Source organism: Anas platyrhynchos, chromosome 1, assembly GCF_047663525.1.
Source record: "Anas platyrhynchos isolate ZD024472 breed Pekin duck chromosome 1, IASCAAS_PekinDuck_T2T, whole genome shotgun sequence".
Taxonomy (NCBI): Eukaryota; Metazoa; Chordata; class Aves; order Anseriformes; family Anatidae; genus Anas; species Anas platyrhynchos.
The window spans coordinates 2,542,446-2,567,721 of NC_092587.1; the positions used below are offsets into that span (position 1 = coordinate 2,542,446).

Sequence of the window (25,276 nt, forward strand, 5' to 3'; positions counted from 1 at the left end):
CTGTCCTTGGAGGTGTGCTGTGTGTTTATACTGAATCCGTGACTGCTGGAAGCGGCTCTAATTCTGAACTGAAGTGGAGTCACTGCTCTCCGTGCTCGTAGTTAGTTGTGTGACGCTGAGAATTTATGCTTAAGGATGCTATTGGGGAAAAAAAAATCATAAATAAAAGAAAAATCAGGTTAAATGGTGACCGTGCACTGCTCCATGGCTGATACTATGCATTTCCTAAAGGTTTTATTAAGGTCGCCCACCAAAGTGACAGCTCCAGCACCCTTCCCACCTCAGTTTTTATTCCTGGCAGTTCACCTGGGCACACCCCAGTGGCTTCCCGAGGGCCTGGCAGGGGTTCCTTTGTTGGGGAGAGAACAGACACTCTGTTCTTTAAGGCAAATAATTCATTTCTGCAGGTTTTCTAGCCCTGGTGGAACGAAGGGATAGTCGTGTGTCGTCCTCCCCCTGTGTAAGGCTAATTTGTACAATTATGGGGTTAAAGACTGGGTACAGCAGTGTTGGAAAACCATTAATTTTTTAAGAAAGCATCGTATGATGGGAATACTAATGTGTTAACTGTTCACAGCGCTTCTTTATTTCCTCTTGTGTGCTGCCACCGGCAAATCCAGGCTCTTGCAAAAATAATAATAATTAAACATACTTCTTTTTCTTCAAACACTGCCATTGTTGTACCACCAAATGTAAGCACAGTAAATAGATTTGCTGCTGCTTCTTTAATCAGCCTGAAAATCCTACAGGCTGTTTTTAAAACCAGCAGTCTTTCTGTTTTCTTTAGTGTACAATGAATATTTGTATGGCTTTCTTAACAACTTGCATTTTTAGGAGTCTGAGATAAGAGTTCCTTGACAGCATCACTGATGCCCAAACCAAGTGGGAGTGGATAATTCTGCCAGAATTTCACACTTCTATGAGACGAACAGCTCTGATGGGCTGATGCTTCTGGGCACGTGGAGGTGGAGCTGCCTTGCACTGGTTCACCAGGGCTCTGCAACCTGGGTCAAAGCCCCTGAGACAACTTTGAGAGTGCTGGTAAAAGAATCTTATTGTTTAATTGCACAAGAAATCTATCATACACTCTTCTTTTTTTTTTTTTGTCTGGTCCAGCAGAAATTGTTGTATGCTCCTCGAGTGCCTGCTTATGGCTCTTCTTTTGAAGTGGAGTCACAGATCAAATATTTCGTCTCTGCTGTTCAACTTAAATCCCTGCTGTTGATATCGAAGGTTTTTGTATGGAATTTAGATGTGGCCCAAACTTGCCTGTTTATTAAGTGGAAAGAATAATTTGAGGGTGTGTGCGTAATGTGATACTTGTACATTATGCATCTGATGGGAGTGTGAGTGGAAAAATGTTTTTTAATTGTGAAAGACTCATAACATATTTATAACCCCACATCTTGATGCTGTGAGCCTACCAGGTTGCTACTCCCTGCTTCCTGATTCAATACTTCTCGCTGTTAGCGTGCAGTTAGGGATTTTCCCTGCGACATCTTCATTACCTTTAATGTCAGCAGAGCTGCTTTTGCCCTGCCAGCTCCCAAGGCAGACGATGGGGCTGGAGGGAGCCCCAAGGTGCGTGGCCCCAAGGGTTGGTGTTCCTACCGAGGGAATTGCCTCGTTGGGTCAGATGGATGGCTTGCAGTGCCTCATTCTCTCTTGTCAATGCCAAATGCTAGAGGTAAATGCAGGAAACTCTGTGGTAATCGGGGAATAGTTTTTCTAGGGAAAGAAGCCTTCCTGTCTGTGGCAGTGGTTGGTACATGCATGTCCTCCCACTCTACTTTGTGTATTTTGTAGCCTGTGGTGCTCTTTAGTCTTTTTTCTCCCCTTGATTTTACTTGCTTTTGGCTTCAAGAATCATAGAACGATTGAAGAAAGTGGTGCCCGTGGTGCATTTCAAATAATCCAAATAAAATTTTCTAAACGCTGCCCTGTCAGCTGTGCTGTATGGATGTATTTTTTTGTAAAAGCAAATTTCTCTCTCTGTAAGGAGGCCACTGGAATTACCTGGAGAACATCTATACGATTCCATTCTGGGCTTTGAGAACGTCTGGAGGACGTCCCATTCACTGGCTAACCTTTTGTTTTTAGCAGAGCTGAATGAAACAGAACAGCAGATCTGGTTGCTTTCCTCTTTATGTAAATTCATGCTCTGAATATTGTTTAGCTAAGTATTGTCTAAAACAGGCTTGATTGTATCAAACGTAAGTGTCTCTTCATTAATAACTTAATGCACCTGCCCTTTCAGGAGGGATTGGTTAAGGTGCCTCTTAGTGAATGCTGTTTCCATTAATGATATTTTGCAATCCCAGGACTAATGGGTGAGAGTGAGAACAAGTTACGGATTTACATCTTGCGACGAGTGTGGGCAGCAAGGGCAAAGGAAATTGGAGAGAATATGACCAAAGTAGCTGAACTGCACATATCCTTACATGCCAATCTGCAGTAGACTTAAGAGATATAGTTGCTATTTTCTTCTGAAGAATTGTGATTGTCACAGAGGTCTTGGCTTTGCATCCATCTTGCTGGTGTTTGGCTTCTGCGTGTTCCACGATGGAGCATGGGATGTATCTCTGAAGCCTCCACAGATATTGGTGACTGCTGAAGCTCTCCTGTACCTTTAACTCCTCAGTCCTCATTGCTTTTGGACCCTGGAAAACACATCAACTGTATGCTTTGTTTTTCATCTGATTCTGAAGAATCAATACTGAGGGTTAAGTAAATGGCTTTGCACGCTCTTTTAATTGTTTGGGTTTGTTTTTAAGCAATTGCATTAGTATTTATGCTGTGGATTACAGAAAACAGTTTCTATATATGAATGGTTTCCCAAACCATTTAGATAGGTTTTGTGGACTTAAAAATAAATAAATGAAAATCTGAGTGTCTTCCTTGCATGGAAAGGCACTGAAATACAGCAGTGTGGAGGATGCTGTCACACTTGTATAGCTGCTGGTCTGATCTGTGCTCTTTTCAAACTAAACCCCTGTTCCAGCACAAGGTGCCCTCACACCCTTTCCCTCATGTTTTCTCCATACCCATCTGAAGGCACAAAGTCAACTGGAATGATCTGGTAAAAAACATGAGTAACTGTGCCACAGCTTTTATTTTGAGAGTTGCCTCTACTTTCCTTTGGGCTTGCCTGGAGATTTTGGCCATTAGATAGGTATTGGAGTAAATTTGTGGCTTCTTCAGATTTCTTAAAGCTTTGTTTAAATTGTTAGAAGAAGCTGAATGTATTGAGAAGAGGGGTGTTAACCAAATATGTATCTGAGTATGTCCCTGGAGTAAATGGAAATGGTTTAAGTAAAAACTGGTTAACTTACCTGTACCTGTGTTCCTGTACCTGTGTTAAAGTTACATTTTGTACAAGAAGGGAAGAAAATGCCTTGTGCATTTGTGCTGTAACATTAGACCTAAATATCCATAACTTGTATCTTTCAAACCTTTCCAGAAGAGTAGGTGGACATGGAGGAAAGGTCACGTTCCTCCTCCTGCCGGCCATCCAAATGGCCAAGTGTCCTTGTCCTCTGACACTCAGGGCTTGGTCTGTCAAGCTCCAGCCAAGAGCTTTGTGTATTTCTTTTTAAACAGGTATTCTGTGTCTGTGGTGGCGTTAAAGGAACAGTTTGGCCAGTCCTTTAAGCGGCGTGTGAGCTGCTGCTAGATCCGGAGCTAGACGTGAGCGGGGTAATGAGCCCTTTGGCAATGCAGCTGGTGGCCCTCGATTTCCATTCTCCTGCAGAGAATGCTGCTTATCAGACACCTATCAGCCTTCAGATGCTAAGAGGACAGAGTTATTTCTGGCTAGAGAGCTGTGGCTTTTGGAGCGTAGTTCCCATTACTGACCATCTATCTAAATTGTCTTGTGATGTGAGCTGTGCATTAGCACATTCAGGCTTGGGGAAACGTACAGCTGCATTTTATGCTCTTCCAGGAGTCAAAGCAAGCACTGGGGTGCAAGTGTGGCCTTCTTCGGTGCAGTTGTCTGAATATCTTTGAAGTTTCTCAGCTCAGGGATGCACTTAAAATGAGCTTGACACTGATTTACAGGATCCTGAAGAACTTTTAAAATCCTTAGAGGGGTTGTGGAAATGGCTAAGTAATGTTTGGCAGCTGCCGTGTGCTTATTGTTTCCCTATTGCGCTTAATTTTGCAGTCATCCACCCACCAGGTTCTGATACTCTCTAGTAGTTTAATTGTCAGCTGTTTTTAATGCTCTATTGTCTGAGCAGAGTTTGTCATCACAGGGAAATACTGGTTTTATCTAGAATGTTTTTTTTTTTTCCCGATCCTCTTTCTAATAAATTAACTTTCCTCATTTTAAATGCTTCTTCCCCCCAGAACAAATCCTTCCCTTTTATAGAACTGCAATTTTTTACTGAAACATCATAAACTTCCCATCTGGGAGCTACCTAATTATATCTTACAATAATTCCATTGAATGATCTATAGCTCCACTTTTATTCCCTATTAGTATCCGCCTGATCGATGGCTAACCTAATTGATTGTTAAGGTCAAATGTCTTTATTGGCTGGTGCCCGAATCTCTTCTTATTATGACTTAAAAGACCATTCTCTGGTCTGTTAAACTTCTTGTGTTTGTTTTTGCACAGCAGAACGATAAAACTCAAGGAATAGCTGCTGGTGAACAATGTCCTTACGCAACATTTTGTCTATTCTCAGGTGCAGTATTAAAAGGAGGTGAAATATTGAGGTATCTGGGCTGAACAGAACTGCAGTGAGAAACACTCGATCATGGCTTTTCAGATTGTTCTGTGAATAAGGTAGCTGTGACGTGAAATAAATTCCTCGCTTTTATGACAGCTTAATCATTTCTAAGTGTACAAATGCAGAACTTTAACTGCTTTCATTTTGGCTTCTGATGCTTACTGAGGTGTGGGGGAGATTAATGTGTGCTGCCACACAAAGCCAGGATCCTTGTGATTGCCTGGTATTTTGCTAAACTTTTTGTCTCCTTTGACAAGGGAGTTGACTGTGGCTATCTGATCCTTGTTTGGGAACGTACAGGTATGATACAACAACTCAGTATCTGTGCAAACGGAGGGTGTGAACATATCCTCGGATCCAAAAATGGTGGAAGAGTGATGGCAGTAAGAAGAGAATCCCAATAAAACGAGTGCTTGCTTTTTTCCTCCAGGGTTTGTGGTAGCAGTCTGTTAGAAGATCCATGTTTACCTCTGGATTTTCACGCATGCAAGTCTGATTGCAGGCTGGCTTCTCACTTGCCGCTCACGAGTGTCCCCTCACCCTTTCCCAGTGCAGCTCCCTCCTCCGAGCATGTGCTGTGTCTGGCAGGGTGGCTGTCGATTCGTCCTGCTTTCCTTAAGATGCCTCTAACTGAATGAGCTGCCCAAGATTTCCTTACAGTTGATGGAGCTGCTTCATTCATTCATAAAGCTGTTATCAAAGTCTACTTCAGATGAGAAGAATTGCACTGAGCTCTATTAACTATAAAGGGAATGGGCTAATTAATGATGCTGGGTAGGTGATGTTTGCAGATAAAGCCAGCTCCTGGGGACCAGGTCACTGGGATCTGTGGCTATTTGTCCTTGGCTTTTTTTGTGCATCTCCTTGTTTTTTTAAAAAAAAAATTGGATTGCTGCCTGACGTGTAATGATTAGCTGGCTGGACAGAGGGGATACAGGAGTGGGAGACTGCCCCGCTTTGTGGTGTGGTCATTAGGCACCTTCTAAAGCACTTCTTTAGGTTAAAAGTTGTCCCCCCAAAACCAAACAGCGAAGTTGTCTCTGTGAAATGAGGCACCAGCTTGGTGATGGGGGCACTTCACCGGAGCATGATGACACAGGAGCTTTAACCTGCCTGTTTCAGGAGGTCAAAATCCCAATGTTCCACTTCTGGGCAAGAGCTTTAACTGTTAGATTGTAATGGAAGAGGAGAGGCAGATGTCTCGTTCTCCTTGGCCTCAGTTTCTGGGTGCTGGCAGCTGAATCCCATCTTGGTGCTCAAACAGTACAAATGCAACCTGTAAGGGGAGTGCTTTTCTAACTGCTGGCTGTCTCACTGCTTGTATTATGCTGTCTTAAAATGATGTTACTGCTTTTTCCCCACCAAAGCAAGTGGTCCTTCTTCTGAGGACAGATGAGTGGATTGTATCACCTTTGTGAGTTTAACATCTATACCCTACCTAGGTGATGGGCATTTTGGGGTGAGATTGCCCATCTTGTAGCTCTGGTTCCACGAGTGGGATTGGAGCCAGATGCTCTGCAGAAATAATGAAGTTATCCTTACACCTGGAATACAAGAGGATGGCAGAGTTAGAGGTGTAGGTGACCTGGTATTCCGGAGATTTCAGATTAAGGTTTATATTGGTAAGAAACTTGGATACAACTCGATTTTTGATCTTGTTCTACAGCTCTACTGTATAGGAGGAGGAGAAAACTACTACAGGAGGTCACTCTTAGTGCTACAAATTGACATTTTATGCAAAGTTAGTAGCTGTTCTACCAAAGTTTGCGTAACTTTTGATTACCCCGCTAACACGTTTTCCCAAAATGGATGATCTGGTTCTTTATTAGTGGGTAACTGGGATTTTGTCTGTTTTACTTCTGCTAGGTATGTGTCAGGCTGTGTTTGGATGGAGATAAAATGTAGGAAACCATTTCTGAAGTGTGCATTTGTGGGTTTTTTGTTTGTCTTGGCTGCCACAATCATTCAGTGTGGTTTCATCTGGAAATCCAGTGAAACTTGCATGACTGAGAGCTTAAATATCACAGTTATGCGTTCGTAAACAAAAGCCTGATGGTAGTCTTAGGTGTCTTTCAAGCTTGTAAAACTTGGTGGATCTCCTACTTTTCTACCTTCACGTGGAAAAGTTTATTCATAGACATGAAGAAGTTACTTCCATGCTTAAGTCAGTTCTTAACCAGCCTTCCAACTAATTCATCTGATGGAGTCTCAATGAAGAAAATGCATTTTCCGTGTCTGACTGCTTAGATGAAATTAGGAGAAATTTAGGTAAAAGCTTTTTCCAGCAGTTGGAGCTAAATTATCAATATCTAGGATGTTGTAAATGCTCTGTTGGGTGGAATATGCATGTGAAAACACTTGATTCATTACATGGGAAGATGTTTCCCTGGTTCCATATGAATAAAAGCCATCGGTTTAATTTTACTCTTTAGGTCTAAGATTTTTTATTTACCCCAGATTTTACTTTATAGCAGCATATTTCTTAAGAAAAATGTATTTAATTTAACATTTACTATATGGTGCTCTTTTATTTTTTTTAAATTTTCAGAAGGTACTGTTAATTGAAAAGTTGCTTAATAAGGGTAATTTTTAAAGGCTTTCTAGTGTTGTATATTAAAACTTGAAAGGTGGTTAAACCACAAGAAAATGCTCTAACTGCTTTATAGGAGAAAAAGAAAATAAATAAACTGGTGCACTGTATTATGCTGTTGTTTCTGTACTTAGGAATATATTGGGTTCTGTTAACACTTCATTTAATTTTCTTTTAATTGTAGTTAATGATGAAGAACTAAAGAAAAGAATAGCTGAAGAATTGGCATTAGAACGAGCCAGGAGAGACTCAGAAGCTCAAAAGAGAAGGTTTGTTTGTTAATAACAGTATTTAAAACAAACATGTACTTAAAGCTTTTATGACTGCTATTTATCCATTTATTATAAGCAGTTGAATTTTGTGCCTCAGGACAAAACGGTTGGGAAGACCTGTTGGCTATATTGCTTATTTTGATAGTAAAAATATGTTAAGATCAATGTCTTTTACAAATATATGTTAAAATAACTGAAATTCCCCTGTAGAAGCTGATATAAAATGCTGATCTGAATCCCTTTTGACCTTACGAACTGGACTTTTTTTTTTTTCCCCCAGTCTTTTAAGCTCAATTTTCATTGATTTCTCTTAAGTCCAAAAAGTCACTTTGATATGTAGAGATGGAAATAGCTCAGCAGCATTGTAGAGGTGGGTCACTTATAACCCCTCTGTTTGATCAAAAGGTAAATTTTAGCAGCAGTAGAAATAGTAATTCCTGCTATTTCTGTACATTTTAGATATTTCTCTGTGCTGCAGTGTTTTCAACTGCTTTAACATTCAATATCGCTTAGTGCTTTGAAGATACAAAGTGTGGTAATAAAACAGTTTATTAGCTGAAAACCTTTTTGGTATCGTTCTTGTATATCAGTACTTTTTTATGCATGTTTTTTCAGAGTGTAGTTATTGCGAAAGAGTCATGCAGAACACAGCTGCAGAGCTTGGATGCAGCATTTTAAAAATATTCTCTGTGACATTAAGCGTGGTATTGTGTTAACACTGGCAATTACAAAGTTCCTGTTTAAATTTGGCTCCCTTTGGCTGGACAGTGAACTTGGTGGACTGGTGTGGTAATTCATACTTTCTTCTAACAGCTTTCCTATAAAGGTAATATAACACGTAGGATATAAATATTAACCTACACATTGGCCTGCCCTCTGAGAATGGGAAGAAAGGCTCATTATGATAGATTTTAAAAATTAGAATGTAATTAGTGCTGCTGAAACTGTCGGCATATATATCCATTGTTTCCTACACATCATTATATTATTATTTAATTGTGTTAGGTTGATGGAGTATATAATTAGATAGGACTATATAAATGTCCCAGAAAATGAATCAGGCTTTTTTAAAATCAGCAATAAAGGAAATCAATGGAATAGCGAAATCTCCCCTCTTTTGAACTGGGCTTTGACGGGGAAACTTGTGTTGTATCTGAGCTGAATGTTGACTGCTCAGATTTCATCTAACACATTTACAGTGTGGAATTATTTGTTTTGTAACTTCAGAATTTTTTCATTTGACACTTCATGGAATTATTAATTTAAATTACTTTTGATTTGGTTTTCATTGGATGTGCATTAGTCTAAAAAGGAAGGAAGTAAGTTGACTTGTATCTATTGACCTTCTATTTTGTTGGGACTTTGTTGGCTAAGAAAGATGTTACATATGAAAAGGATCGTGTAATGTCTTCCTGTTGTCCTAAAATTAGCTTGAGGAATCTGTGCCTTTGAAATATAAACTATCAAAATAAATTTAAAATAAAAATACCAACAACAAAACGACAAAAAGTCTTGTTAGCAGCTTTTAAATCTTTTCTAGTTGTGATTTTTAGAAGTAACTTTACTTTCTACACAAAATACATAATTAAAAATATACTTCATCTGGGACATAGATGCTCTTTTCACGTTGGATAAAACATCACTAAAAGATGAAGATGTTTACTTACCTATTACTTGATGTTTTAAGGGCTGAATTCTGTTTAAAGTTTGTGTTTTAAAAGTATTTGAGAAGCACTGCAGCTCCTGCAGACTGTGTTCTTCTGAGAAGGAAGTGAGTGCTGCTCTGTCGGCCACTTTAAGAACAGATTTATCTATTTCAGGTTCAGAAATATACCTACCCCTCCTGTTTTCTTCCAGTGCAGAAAGCAGTCTCTCCGTAATTCAGGGAGGAAGGTCTGTGCAATGTTCTTTTTAAAGTCAGGATCCATACTTTTAGGTCTGCAATTTTCTGTACAACTTCATGTATTGGTCTTGTGGATGCTCACGTACTTTTAGAGTCAGTGTAATTTTTCATCATTACTGGACTTCAGTTTTGAAGCAAACACTTAAGAGGTAGGTGCACGTTGTTGAGGTAGGATGTCTTGTATCTTGCATGTCTCCGCACTGCAGAGTACTCTAGGTAATATAAATAAGACAAGGTAAAAAGACAACTTTAAATTATAGTTATTTGTAGAAAGCATGCAAGCATATTGATGGAAAACAGAACAAAATCTGAGTTCTCAGCTATACTGTGCTTGAAACATGTATCAGAATAAAACTATTAACAGAGAACAGTTGGTAACATTTACATGTCTATAGTTACACATGAAAAAAGGGTGGAGGATGCGGTGTACAAGTGCACAAGTGTTGTTTAAGGCTGGTTGGACTGGGAAGTGGTGTGTCCCATATCTGTGTTGATAGCATCTTGTAGAACTGTAGTTCACAAACTCTCCGGGCTTGTATTTCAGGCCCTTTGATAGGGAAATGAGGATAATGAAGCCTGACCCCTGAACCTTGACAAGAGATTTGTAACTTTTATCTGGGGAAAACCAAGTCAGAGTGCTCTACTTCTAGTTGAAGGCTAGACCTTGCACTTTTGATCTGTTAAAAATGCAATTTGCTGACCTACTGCTTTTCTTTGTTGACTGTCCTTTAAATCACTTACTGATGATATGTGACACTGAGATCCATAATTAAAGCTTTTGTGGTGCTGCATCCATTTATGAATTTTTTACCAAAGATGGTGCGTTTTGAATACGTATGTTTTCATTCCTTTCTTGAAAACATTTTTTCTTATCGTTAAGTGAAAAGACATTTAAGCATAAATATCTGAAACTTGCAACTGTTTTTTGTCAGATTGCAACTGCCTAATGGCTAATTTTGGTACTGTTTGTATGCAGAGTATGACCACGTTTTGATATGATTGCAATGTTACACTCATTTAAAGAAGAATTTTGTAACTTTAACTTTCTTTATAATTTATTTATTCACACGTACATATATAGTAACGGTACTTCAGCTCTACTTTATAAAGTTAAGATCTGTCCGTATTTCTGGGATTAGAAATGAAGGCTGACTGTTCAGCTTGCATTATGGGTGGCATTAAAATACATTCATAATACATCAATTCCACAGTTCTTGTTCAAGGAGACTTTGAATAATAATAATTTAGACCCAACTTTAGACTATGTGCCTAAATGGCAAGCCCACTGATCCTTCAGGTATTTGAGAATGCTGCTTCATCTTTTTAATCCCTTTTGTGTGTGATTGAATATGGTTATAAACCTGTATTCTTCTTTGCTGAGGATATGGAGCTTGCTGAAACCTGTGGCTCTGTGAGAATCGGATGAAAACCAGGAGGCTCCTTAGAAACTTAAATCTCCCCACAAATAATGATGAATCTTTCCAGGATTTTCTTCACTCAGTTTGGAAGTTCAAATTAGCAGCAGTGGAAATAGAACATAAAGGTTAATAACCACCATCAGGATAATGTACAGGGCTTTTAGTCTGTTGGTGGAAATTTGGGCACTTCCAATGGCAGAACTTTCGATGTCTAACTTTACTGAGTCATGACACTACCTCATCTCACTTACTCTTTATACAGTCCTACTAATGGACAAACATTCCTGGAAGTGCTTTATTAAGTTGCCTTTTAGCTGAATTTCCCCAGGGAATATATCTACTTATTCTGATAGACTGGATGTGTACAGTCACTGTCCATAAAAGTCTCTTTTCTTTCCATCTTCTTAAGTGAAAGCAATGTTTATCCTCTCAGAAGTGGGCAGAGTTGTATGTGAAGGAATGATCTGCTGGTTGGCATTGGAGATGGGGTATTGGGATCTTTGGTTGGACTAGGAGGTAGGGGTTCTTGTGCTCTCCAGGCAGTTAGGACTGTTCAGTCCTGAATTTCACTGCTCTGAATGTCACAATAAAACCATATTAACTGCTAACCTGAAGAGTCAAAGTTGATGTTAATGTATTCTTTCTTTTACTCAGCCCAGCTATTGTTTCTCACTTTGATTTTGGAACGTTAAAAAAGTTTTATCTTGAGTCTTTTCATTTCGAGAAGTTAAATTGATAATTATTCAAGTGCAACAGAATTTGCAGTGACTGCAGTAGTAGATGTGGCCAGTTAATGTGTCCAAAGCTTCTGTCTTATGATAATATTCAAGTCAGTTTACAGGTTGTAATACTTTCAGTATTAGAACAAAAATAGAATAATACTATTATTATAGTGGGAAATGATAGAGAGCTAATATTCTGAACAGAAGAAGGAAGAGTAATGTGCTTTTTCCACTAGAGAAAATATATTCTTTGTTTTCCATTTTATGTCAGTACCTACAAATACTATGTCCTATCCCTGTAGTGTTACAGAGGAACTCCTCTCTTTATAAGGTTTCTTATTTCTGAAATCAGAGTCCAGGTTGGTACCCTAATGGTGCGTATGTGGCTTACTGAGTGATTGCTTTAGGCACCTTTGAAGGCTTTTTGGGTGTGTTTTTTGTTTCTACCTCTGTTGTGTATGGACCCTTCAGACCAAACGGAAAAGCAAGCTTTTGGCCCCTGTGAAGAACATGCCACAACCTCTGTGACACGGCTCTGGAAGATAAGATTTCTAAAAATGAGAGAATAGGCACGAGAACCTAAGTTTGACATTCGTGACAGGTAAGAAAAGATAAGCGTTGACATAGTTTCTTTTCCACAAAGTTCTTAACTTCTTTTCTCAAGTGTCATAATAGAAAGAGATGCCAAATTTGTGAAACTAGTTATTTGCCATGACATGAAATTATACAAAATATGACAACGAAATTTCTGAATCCTTTAGCTGTTTGGATTTCTTCCTGGGGTATAGTCTTACAGATATAGATCATTATGCTATGTCTTGTCACAGCTATTGTGCTTTATTTGAATCATTTTGTTAATGAGGGAGTCTGAAATAGCTTTGCTGTGTCAAAAGACTTTGAAGTAATTAAGAGCATTTAGAGTAGAATGGAAGAGTTCAGTTGGAAGGGACCTACAAAGATCATTGAGTCCCAGCAGCCTGACCACTGCAGGGTTGGCCAAAAGTTAAAGAATGTTGTTGAGGGCTTTGTCCAAATACCTTTTGAGCACTGACAGGCATGGGGCATCAACCACCTCACCAGGAAGCCTCTTTTTCAGTGCTTGAGACTGAACGAGATGGTGCTGTGGCTCATGAACTATGGCTATGAGAGGCTGCTTCTGGTCATCAGATGTACCTGCTCCATCGACATCTGCAGAAGGGTTTGCACAACTCACTGGACCAGTAGGTAGGGCACAACATGACAGTAGTAAGTGAGCCCTAGGGATCCCAAAATGCACGTTTGCAATACAAAAAAAAAAAAAAAAAGAAAGGTGTTAGGATAAAGGGATTTGTCATAAACTTTATCAATCATGAGATTTTCCAGTTTTCACTGTTGTTGTTTCTCAGTCTCTCTGTGGCTTACTCTTTTTGCCTTACTGCCAGAACGTGGTACTGTAACTGTTGGACTTTCTTTGTTAACCTGAGTATCTGAATCTAAATTAGATATGTTACTATTATATATATATATATAATCTTATAGATGGTATACATTATAGTAACATATAGTAACATATATTGTATACATAGTAATATTACAGTAATAATAGGTTGCTTTTTGCCTTTCCTCTGCTTACTCTGGACAAGCTCAGCAAATATGTAGTATATTTTCTAATTTCTCAAGAGGTCAATTTGTATGAGTAAAATATGAGTAAAAACTAAATGTTGTGGCTCTGGAGAACAAGCGTGGGGGAGGTAGCTGACTTTTTCTCCTCTGATCTTTAATGTGCAAATCGAAGTTTATCTGCCACATACTTTGGTCTTGAATATAGAACTAGAACTACTCATTTATCAGGATGTATGATGCCATGCTGATGGTGCTTGATAATTTTTTTATAAAGAGTTTGCATGATGAAAGGCAGAAGAAAAGATACCTTGAAAAAATGTTGTTCACTTCTACTATCATCAACATAACGACAAACATTTTAGCTACTGTCAACCTTGTTAGACTACTAGATGCCTCTACTGAGATGTACATAAAAAATACTTAAATAAGAGGCAAATGAAGGATGTGATTTCCCACAGAAACTTTTCATAAATGAATACTTAGCATTCCCACCCCTGAAAATCAAGGAAAATTCAGCCTTACTTATTTTGCAACTCATTTAGCTTAGGCTGAGTATATTTGCGGGCTTTCAGTAGCTTTTGCTTGAGAAGTGTTTCCTGGCTTCCACTCTTTCTATATGATTTGGCACGTGGTAAATATAGTTATATGTAGACTGAGGTGTTTTTGAAACATGCTGGTGCTTGACAGTCTGTTCAGTATTGCAGAAAGTTTAATTTGTTCAATTCTTCGATGTATTTCTGCATAATTTTGTTAGCATGCTAAGTGTATGTTCCTGTGCAGTTTGCTGATGTACAAGTGTCCCCAGAGCCCTTCCCCGTGTTTAGTTGTACTTGAATTGTCCTATGTTAATCTCCCATGATTCCAGCATTTGTTTCCTAGACTAACAGTATCTGCTGTAAGTAGGAATTTTAAGGTAGGGAAAGGCTTAAAGTAAGCTTTCGTTTGGTCAGTGGCCCTTCCGTAACTGTTTCTAGACTAAAATTGTTTAAGGCTTGATGAAGGCAGAAAATTATAGGGACTAGGGCTGAGCATTGTGTAAGTGTTGATCAGAATCTTACTAAAAAGGATCCGATGTATGTAGAAGTTACAGCAGTTTATGAAATATCTTTTAAAACCTCTGTTTAGATGGTCTCAACCCTGAAAGCTCACTTCTATTTAAACGAGGGTCATGGCTAGATGAGATCTACAGACAAACATTTCTGGTGTAGCCTCCACCAAACCCAGCTGCTCAGCAGGGATGAAGGTGGAAGGGTAACCCCCTTAGCTCTTCAGCCAAGGTACAGTGGGGTTGACGTAAAGATCTGAAGCACGTACTTGAGCTTCTCCATGGGACTTCATCTGAAGCAGAGCAAGAAACTTTCCTGTGATCCCCTGTGGAGAGAATTGGGTGGGTGGTAGCTGTCAGCCAATGGGAAGTGGTGGTTGTCTGGAGACCAACAATTCAGTGTCTCCTAACTACCTCGTATTACAGCTACAAGCCTGTATTCTGTTCTGTAGTCTTATTCAGTCCTTGCCCAGCTTCCTGGGCCTTCTAGAGAGCGCCTAACACTATTCCTGTTCTCACTTTCCTGGATTGGCTTCTGCTCATTTTTGGTGAGGTCAAAAAGACAATTAGTTGGTAATGGCTTTTTTAAAGTTTTGCTATGCTTTGACTGTCTCATCTCCTATGACTTCTTTGGAAAGCTTTTGTCTTGAAAGCCACTTGAAAAATGTTTTTTTCTTTTTTTTTTTTTTCTTTTTTGAATAAAACAGATCATAGATTTTCAAACACTCCCTGGTAATGAATTGTTGGAGTCTGTTCTACTTGGCTAGCTGGGCTCCATATGGTGTGGTATTTTGTCTGTCATTAGCCAGATAACTTATTGCAGCCTCTGTATTTCTAAACATCCTCATCTGTTTAAAGAAAATCTTTCTAAACTGTAAATCAGCTTTTAAAAATACGTACACAGTAGTGCACAAAGGTGGCTCTCAGTGGTAGGTTATCAGATTGCAGCCATTAGTTTCTTTTTTTTTTTTTCTTTCTGTGCTTGGGGAGGGTCTCCGTAACTGCGATTCACTTACGGTTTAATTGATACTCTGATGTGTCTGAGTGCTTCCCCCCCGACCTTGTTTTGTCATGTCTCAGCAGTGTGTTGCATATATGACAGGCTCTTAGTAAACTTCATGGCGGGGACAGCTTTTGCAGAAAAGAACAACAAATCCTCCAGTGCAAATGCGAAGTGAAAGAAGGATGAAGAACAATATTAGAGGAGAACCCTTTGGGAAACTACTCACCAAAAATGTTATATTAAAATCAATACTGGGGCTCGACCTTTTTGTGGTACTGTATATTTTAAAGCTTACTATTGATTTCTGTTTTAATAACATGCTTATTATAGTTTACTGGCACAGGTCTGCAGAACATAAAGGAAAATAAAATGGTTTATTTAGAATATTCATTTTATATTTTACTGAGACTTTAATTTATGAAGAACATATTAATTTATTTTCAGTTCATATGGGTAGTGCATTAAATGTGACGAAAAATTTTTGAAGTAGATTTTTTTTCATCCTAAACGATTCTATTTTCTGAGGTAATTAGCTATGTCAAATTGGGAGAGTGGCTTTTTCTCCCAGTATTCTTCCCACAGGGGACAAAAAGCTACTTTGTTAGTCAGAAAATACTTATAATCTAGTATTCTGCCACAGGGGCCTCTTGATAGTGTGAAAGTGTGAAAACAGTCAGGAAAATGGTCTCGTCCCTACTGCTGACAGTAGGATAGAAAGCTGGAAATACTTCCATGAAATAGCAAAAGTGAATAGAATTGTTTCAGCTTCTGCTAGGTCAGGAATAAGAATTTTATGTGTTCTGACATGAGTGACCATACTTTTTTTAAAAAGCAGCTAAAGTTGGTAATTGAGTTTTAGGAACACAGGCATTGTCACAACAGGCCCGTGCCGGAGGCTTGCCGCCTCAGGTAGGCCTTTCTCTGACAGGGTCTCTGTGAAGTACTGCAGAGGTTCAAGCACTGTTTAAAAATACTATTGAAAGAAATTGTAGACCAAAGTTTCTTCATCAGTGTTGTTGTTCCTGGATGGAAAAAAAAAAAGATGATACTGGTATAAGAAGCTCTACGTGTGAAGTAAAGCTTGGCTGTCAGCACTGCCACATTTATGTTGCCTGTGGAGAATTGCTCTTTGTTCATACACCTTCATACAGTGTGACTTGTCCTCAATAGATGGTTAGCCTTTTTCTAATATAATATTCAGTGTAATAGGGAAATCTGAGAGAACAAAACTTGCACATTTTTAGTTACAAACAGGACTTTGGAAGCAAAGCCCTAAATTTCATATAAACTGGAAAGGCTGGCTAACGTGACAGCTAGAAGGGGCTTCCTGTCTCTGAATGTGACATGCAGGTATGTGCGACTCATGTTGCTTATTTGAAGATGTATAGTTTGTTGCACAGTAGAGAGAGGACTTAAAATAGCAGCTGGATAGGATTGTCGAGTAAGCTTTTATAGAGGGGGACATGTGATAACACGGTGATGTGGTGAGGGCTGTTTGCTTACTGGAACAAAATATACAAGTTTGATGTGTGAGACTGTTTACAAAACAAAACAAAAAAAAACCAACAAACCAAAACAACAAAAAAAAAAAACACCTGCTTTGACTGTCCAAAGGGCCAGTTCAGCCTCAGAACTGGGGAGCACTCAAGGAGAAAGGGACAAATTTTGGCATTGCCTCCTCAAGTTGACTTCCTCCCGTTCTCCCTTCCTGGCCATGCCCTTCTCCCCTCTCACAGTACAAGTATCCCATGTCCTGTCTGACACCCAGCAAAGGATTTAGAAGTGAATTTATTCTTTGATGGGTGTAATGCTATTGAGGTCTGGAGGTTTTACGGGATAAGTGCTCTGCCAGAGGAAAAGAAGGAATGGGCAGTGTCAGGCTGGGTGAAGATCCTTTGCATTTGAGGGAGAAGTAATGAAATGCAAAGATGCTTGATGTTTAGGCGCAGATTGACCTGTAAAACACTACTACGGTCAGGTGAGGTATTTTAACTGATCCCTCTTCCAACAGCCAACTGTTGAAGATATAATTTTATAATGGGGGTAAAGTCACCTGAATGGGATTGCATTGCACCGTCTTTTTTTTATAGTCTTAAAAGTTTAGCACATTATCTTACTTGCAAAATGCTTAGGAAACAAAAATGTTTGCAGCCATGCTGCTTAGAAGGATGCAGGTTTGGAGATACCAGCCTGCCAGAGGAGCCCCTTTTGTTTTCCTTGTTGTTTTCTGGGAAGAAAAAACAGTATTTGGCTATGGTCAGGTTACTCTCCAAGATTCTGTTATTGGTCTTACTCTTAATACTGTTACGTCTGGTGCTCAGTATATGCAGGGATGAATCTTGGAGACAGGAAGTGAAAATTGAAGAAAGCAGCGCTATAATTCACTCCTACCTTTATAAACCCCCATTTTCAAGGGATTATTTTTCACTTTGATTTTCAAACTTGGCATCTCAGCTGACAATGGTATACGAAGCTTTATCTTGATAAGTTTATTTCTGAGGGAGATTGGAAAATGACTTGAAGCCAGTGAGTTTATTTGGAGAGAGCATCAACAAAAATAACACTGCTTCATAGTTTTATAGTTTTAGATTCAAGGAGGGAGGAGGGAAACTATTCCCCCATGGCAATTTAAAACAAATCTTTGCTTTCAAACTGCTGAGCTCTTTCATTTTGAAAAGTAGCAAGTAAGTAGACATAGAAAAGAAATACTTAAAAAAAAAAAAAAAAGGTAACTACCCCTTCACTTTAATGGAGAATTAATGTTGTCATAATTTCATGACTGCCTTTGCAGATCCCAAGAGGAGTGATATTAAATTGGAAAGTAATTTCAACTGGAGTTATGAGAATATCAAGAAAAGTCTCAACTAAATACTTATACAAATTATGTAAAACAGTTTTACTATTCTGACTTAGGTTCTCTGCATGCCTCTGGCATAAAGGTAGAAATTTGTTCATCTATTTTGTCTTTATATAAAACTGATTTATATGCACATATTTTAAAAACAGTGGCCATATGAAGTATAATTAAACCCCTCTGTTTAAACAGCCTTCCCTTCCTCCTGCTCAACCACCTCTATCCTCCCCTAGAGAAGGAAGACAACCTACAAAACACCTAGCACCCTGAGAAAAAAAAAAGTTAACCCAGCCAACTTAGGTAAGGCATCAGCACACCGACAGGAGTTAGTGTCCATCTTGCACTAGGTATTAACAAGCTGTCTGTGGAAGTCTTGTTGATAAATTGAAGAGCTGTATATAATTACAAGTCTTGAAATTAGTGTCTTTGATCTCTTGATCAAGCACTGGCACATAAAATAACATGGCCATTAGCAAAGATTTTCAATTGACAGATGTTATGCTGAGGCTGGAGGGCAGCTGGGAAAAGGAAATGAATGAAATGTTCAGCTGAATGTTATTGCTTGAACCTCGTTGTTACGGGTGATTTTAGAAGTATGGCATTGAAGCAGAGGGAGGATGATCGAGAGAACAGAGAAATGGTTAAGCAGGTAAGGTGGAACATAGTTTTATTTTACCAAGATAAATTGTGCAGAGTAGGTTGGTGTTCTCCTGGGTTGTATAACAAGCTAAAGAAGGATAGCAAACCAGACTTCCTACTGTAAAGCAAAACACTCAGTGTTTCGCTGTCTCGGATATTAATACCAGACAGAAAAATGCCTGAAACTAATCCCAGAACTGTAACATTACTTGTGACTGACCAAAGACAAGATTGTAATGGGACATACTGGAGGGAGGGATTGACATAGTATTGAAAGTTTGTGTTGTTTAGGGATCAATTTGGTAATTACCACCACTTTCCTGCTTTCAGTATATTTTCTATATATTTTTTGAAAATGTATTTTCAATATATTTTCCAATGAGTGATCCACAAACTTCACGTATGCGTATGGTCAGCATTAAGGAGGGACAGGTCATTGTGAAGAAGAAATGCCTATGGACTAGAGTAGTGGAGTCTCTGTTAAAAATAATAATATGAAGTATGACCACAGGAAAGTAACAGTAATTACTATGAGACCATACTAAAATCTCCAAAAAGAAAAAGATGCGTGAAACAGATGATGAACACATTTGTTTTTGTTATATTAATTCCCAAGATCCAGAGCAGCTGCCAACTCTCTTCAGAGGACAAAAAGACCTCCTAGTTCATATCCTGAGTGTGTAACGTGGCCTCTCTCATTTTCTCTTCTTCCTTCTGTTTCTGCATTTTAACTTGGCTCTGAGCTATTGGAAATTGCCTGGCTTCTGTGGCCAGTCAGCTGGGATGGTTTCAGTCGTACTGGTAAGTGCCTGGTTGCCTGTTGCTTGTATGGCCCAGGGGGAAGCCAGATACCAGGTCTGGAGTATGTTGGCTTAGATGAAGAGGGCTCAATTTTTGCACCCTGCTGGTGTGTAGCACAAATTGCCTTACTCAACATTGTTTGATGGGACAGGGAAGGGGAACACTGCTGGCACCTTAGATCTCTCCTCTCTCCTTCCACACGTTGTCACCATTACAGCTTTTGATGATTTGCAGCGAATTTGTGATAAGAATTTTGATTGTGAATCTTGTGGTCTATAGAGAGTACAGCAATTTTGATCGACGTATTCCCACTTGAATAGTTTTGGACTAAGCGGCCATCAAGTGATTGCAGATCAGGATTTGATGACCTGCATCTTCGCTTTCTTTGATTTTATAATGCCATGTTTTTATAGCTTTAGCATTTTTCCTTTGCCTTGCTTCATTTCTATTTTACCAGTCCTAATTGTCTCTTATTTAATAAAATCTGTTTAGTATGGAGAGGTCTCAAAAACCACTTGGGTGGAACATAATTTTGGGGAAGTTGTATTCCAATCTTAAATTTAGCAGAGGCTTCTGTTCTCCTATGGATGTTTTTTAGTAATGGTTTGGGTTTTCCTCCCTTCCCACAACAGGGCAGTGCATAATTTATAATACAATTCACATATAATGTCACCAAAAGAACACAGTAAAATAGAGAAAAAAACACTACATTTTGCCTATCTGTGACAAATGGGCAGTAGATAATGCAAAAATTGAAGGTAAAAGGTTTGCTTTGTACAACATGGGTATGTGGTGCAGAAGAATGATGTTTCCTGTGAACTTTTGCATAAACTGAAACGGAGATGAGCTTTTCTTAAATGTGTAAATAATGCTGGGAAGTCTCTTCAATTCAAGCAGAACTTTTTCGTGTTGTCATTCTGAGACTTCAGTAGAGAAAAAGGCATTGCCAGTGATTTCTGTGATTCAGGTAATTTATTTTTCATATCACTGGCCTTAACCAAGTTTTGTAGGAGCAAATGAGCGTTAGATAAGTAATGTATCTGAATTTGCAGCCAGGTGAATTTGAGTAAGAGAAATATCCATTTCACACTTCCCAGTTTAAGTTTAGGTTAAAGGTTTTCCTGATTTCTCGAGCATCTTTTCAAATCCCTTGTCAGCAACAGTGATTTTCAACAACATTCGTGTAGCACATTCAGTATGCATTCATTAAATATTGAAAGTCAGTGCTGGGAAACATTATTCATTCATTAATATTGCATCGTGGCCTAAACTGCATTGTTCAAAACATTTTTGGATGTTATGCAAGTCTGTCAGAATGCATTAACATTCTTGGTTGCGTCAAGCTAGGAAAAAAAAAAAACAAACACACAAACAAACAATGAACGGTTTCCACTGTAAATCCATTGTACTCTTATTTTTAGTTAGTGTAAGCTTTCTGAAGTCTCATTGTAAGGAAATATACAGATATACTTTTTCAATGCTGAAATGTTGGAGTTTTGTGTCTTTTTACATGGACTTCATACGTCAGAATAATTTCCAGTTTTTAAGACCAACACCTCTTTAGATTTTCCTACATTCTGTAGAGCAAAGGACTCTGATTTTCCCAGTAGTGGACTTTGAAACAGGAAATATTTTGATTTTGGTTGGCTGGAGGTAATGAAAAATGACACGGGTCACGCTTCGGACTTGAGTGAGTTTATCTTGGATCACCACGAATCCATCAGATTGTGTAACTTGGAGCTGTAATAAAGATATAACAACTGGCAAGTAATCGTTTCCCTGAAAAGTAACAAAAAGAAAATGTTTAATCTTTGATAGAGTAATAAATTTTCAATATCTGGAAATAAGAAGGGCTGAAAATGATACATCGCTGTATTTGCTTTTAATATTGTATTGTTTGCCAGTTTTGGACTTCCCATGCATTGTGGATTAGTTTGGAATAAAGCACGTAGTGGCCATCAGAGCTCAAGACTCACAAAGCGGGTGTTTTTCTTTTCTTGTTTTGCTCTTTAGCATTTTCTCAGTGTTGTTGTTGTCCATGAATTAAAAGGTGCTTTTTCATTAGTGATAATGTTTAATGTCTGCAGGTGTTTTTCAAGAATGACAGAAATGGATATTTCGAAGTAAACAATTGAGCGAATTCTTCTGGATTGAGGCTTAAATTATTCATCTTGTTAGTGTGGCTAACATGGTTCATGCTGTGCAAGATGACAGTACCATGTCATAAATTCAGATGGTATAATTAACAATTTTATTTTCCTAAACCCATTTTCAAAATGGATCTGAAAAGGATAAAAGGACAGAAGTTTTATTTCTTTTCAGAGTTTGTTTCTTAAAACAAGATTACAGGAAATGTACCACTTGTCCCATTAGAGAGCCTTCAGGCTTCGTTGTTTGTTTCTTAAATTCCTGCTTCTGCTTCACAGTGATTGGGAATTTTGACTTCATTTTTTATTTTTGTGGACTCTTTATGATAGCTGCCTGTTATTCATTTTAAGTCACTACTCAATTCAGCATTTTTTTTTTGCTGGTATACACTCATGAAAGTTGCAATAATAACCCTAGTTCCGTTTGAGTAGAAATAGCTAAGCTGATCTTTAAGGTCCCTTCCTATCCAAACCATTCTATGATACGTACAGAAAGTTTGAAAGCTTGAGAATTAAAATAGCTGCTTTCTCCATAAGATTTTAAATATACATTTATTCTATTTATTTCTTAATATGCATTCATTTAGGCAAATTTGCTTTCCCTCTACTGTCAACTGCAGTAAATGGCTGATATGCACCAAGCAATTGGGATTTCATGTCCCATGGTGGTTGTGATGGTCACTGATAACTGATGGTGTGGTTGGGTGCTAGCTGGTCCCACCTGCAGCCTGGTCTGGTGACAGTGTGCGGGACAGCAGCACTGCTGTGATATTCCAGTGGTTTTTCCTTCTGGACAAGTCAGAACCTCCAGAACTAAGTTTTCCTTTCGGAGGAGTGGGGTAAGCATTTCAGGCTGTCTTACCATGCTCTGACAAGTCTGGTGTATTCACATGTGGGTTCTGTTACTAGCATGTAGCGTGTTCATAATTAGTTGAAAAGCTACGTAATAAATGCCAGCCACCTGGAATATTACAATCACTGTTGATTGTTTAAAAATGTTGATTGATTAAATCAAAATGTTGATTGATTAAAAAAAGAGGAATGCAGAAACCAAAAGATTATTCTGATAAAACCAGGTATTCACACTTTGGCTTTAGTCTGAAGATAAGCTCAAAGGAGAGGGTTAGGACAGATGTTTTGGCCACGTGTAACTTTTGATTTTTTTGCCTCAATCTCTCCTGCTCAGCCCCACAAAATCTAAATGTAAGAACAAATTGGCTTGAGTATATGTGAGCAGCTGTCAGAAATCTTACTTATCTGCTGCCTCGTGCAACACCAGTCCTTGAGAATGATGTGATAGGTTTAATGTTGGGTTTGAACAGAATCTGATTTAGATGGAGTGTCCTGTAAACATTGTTTTGATTAAAAAGACCTCAGGAATAAAGCAGTCAAAAATATGGTAGGACTTAAATACGATAACTAAAAATATCCAAATTCTTATTATGCTTCTGTTTGTTCTGAGATCCATAAATCTTTGGTGAATGTTATATCAGAACTTACCTAGCCTCCTGCAGATTCTTCCATTTCTTTTCTTTTTGTGTGTGTTTTTTTTGCTTGTGACAGGAATGCTCAATCCATCCTCCTGTCTGTTTTTTGAGGAAAACCCAAACTGAATCTATTTAGGTCTGCGTCTTGTGTTCAGTAATTTTGATGCATGCAGTGGTGTCCTGCTCAGAGTGGCTGGGAGTGGTATTGTCTCCAATGAGATGGGAATTACTTGAATTTAGGAATTTTCTCTAAAGGGATCTTGAATCAAGTGTTTCATTCAGATGGGTAAGCTTTGTATCTGTCACAGTATTCATTTGCAAAGGAAATTCAATCATTTTTTCTCCTCTAGCTAAGCTCCTAAGTCCAGTCTTTAAAAGCAATAAGAGCCTCAGGCAGAGCAGAAAAAATTTATTTTCTGCTTTGGGGTAAGCAGGATATTTGCAGTGTTGTCTATTGGTACAAAGGCGTTTCCCGTTTTAGCCAGGACAGCTCCTTTTCTTGTGACAAAAGCTTTTAGTTCATGGGGTCATATAATTAAATATTTTGTCTATCAGCAGATCCCTGGACAGATGGAAAAGTCTCTTTAATGGATACCAAAATGCAGTGTGAAAATCACCAGCAAAAGGAAGACTAGGGGAAGTGTGTACCCACTCATGGTGAAGTGGGACAGAGTTCCAGTGACAAAGGACAGAAAATAGGCTGCGATACTCTGTGCAGCCTTCATCTATAAGAAAGCCAGCTTTCAGGAATCCCAGCACCTTGAGATCAGTGGGAAGGGAGCACTGATGACTTACTCATGGAGAAGGATGATCAGGTTAGGATGTTACACAAACTGGATGTAGATAAGTTCATGGGGACTGGCACGTTGCACCCACAGGTGTGAGGGAGCTGACTTAGATCATTGCAAGGCCAATTATTTTTGAAAGGTCATGGTGGTCAGAAGAGGTTCCTGAAGAAGGTAGGAAAGCAAATGGTACTCTGATTTTCAAGAAGGGTGAGCAGGGAGATCTGAGGACCATGCCAAAAAGCGGTGGAAACAAACTGAAAAGCATGAAATTCCACATGAACACAAGGAAATACAGTGGAGCAGGTCGCCCAAAGACAATGTGAAGTCTCCATCCATGGAGATAACCAAAACCCGACTGGAGACCTTCCTGGGTGTCCTGCTCTGCCTGACCCTGCTTGAGCAGGGAGGTTGGACAAGATGATTACAGAGGTCTGTCTGCTGTCAAAAGGCAGGAACTTCTGCTTTCTGTGTATATAATTGTATGCAATGAAATAGTTCAGAACATGAAATACTGCCAAATGTTAATCCAAACCTGAGCATGTAGAGGTTCTTGTTAATACTCTACGTACTTTTAAATATCCCTATGGAAAAGCGATAGCATTGCATGCTTTATTTGATTAAATCAGTTGCAGTAACTAGATAGCTGTACACTTGAAACAGTATTTCATAATTATTTAGAGTATTTTGTTCAAACTATCAACTTTGCAGAAAAATGTACAGCAAGCAACCTTCTCTGCTGTTTCAGCAGCTTTTTTTTAAAGCACTTTCTGTGTAAATGATCAGTGTAATGCATAATGTCTTTTGTCTGTTAACTGGAGCTTTCCGCTTAAATGTGAGAACCATTATATCGAGCCTTTAATTTTGTTGTAATTAAAAATGTCATTTTAAGTGGTCTATTTATGTGGAATTCTTGGAATAGTGGACGGTACTGACACGTTGTGCTATTTAATTGCCTATAAATTGCAGATACGGATTTATTTATTTATTTATTTTACTTTTGGCTAGGTAATAATATAATTTATTATTGTAGATTTAGCTGATGTTTGCCTTCACTCAGCAGCAGCAGCATGCTGAATGCCAGCAAAATGAATTTGTAATGTCAAGGAAGGAAACTACTGTAAGTTGATGCAAGCAAATGTTTGAGATCAGAAGATAGCTGCCTTGTGTTTGTTTCATTAAGCTCCTACGAGCCACTCAATTATGTAACTCAAATAAATGAAAATTACTTCAAAATCCTACTTCTTCTTTTAAAACTCCGGTGAATTTAAA

At 38.6% G+C, this 25,276-nt stretch overlaps 1 protein-coding gene across 2 annotated transcripts in view; it reads left to right on the top strand.

Moving 5' to 3' along the window:
* The window catches only part of CHCHD3 (coiled-coil-helix-coiled-coil-helix domain containing 3), a 148,353-nt gene that overhangs the window by 17,660 nt on the left and 105,417 nt on the right, over positions 1–25,276 (top strand). For both annotated transcript variants that reach the window (XM_027461240.3, XM_027461251.3), the window contains exon 3: positions 7,511–7,595. In XM_027461240.3, the coding sequence (XP_027317041.1) occupies positions 7,511–7,595 (85 nt within the window). The remainder of the gene's footprint in view (positions 1–7,510; positions 7,596–25,276) is intronic.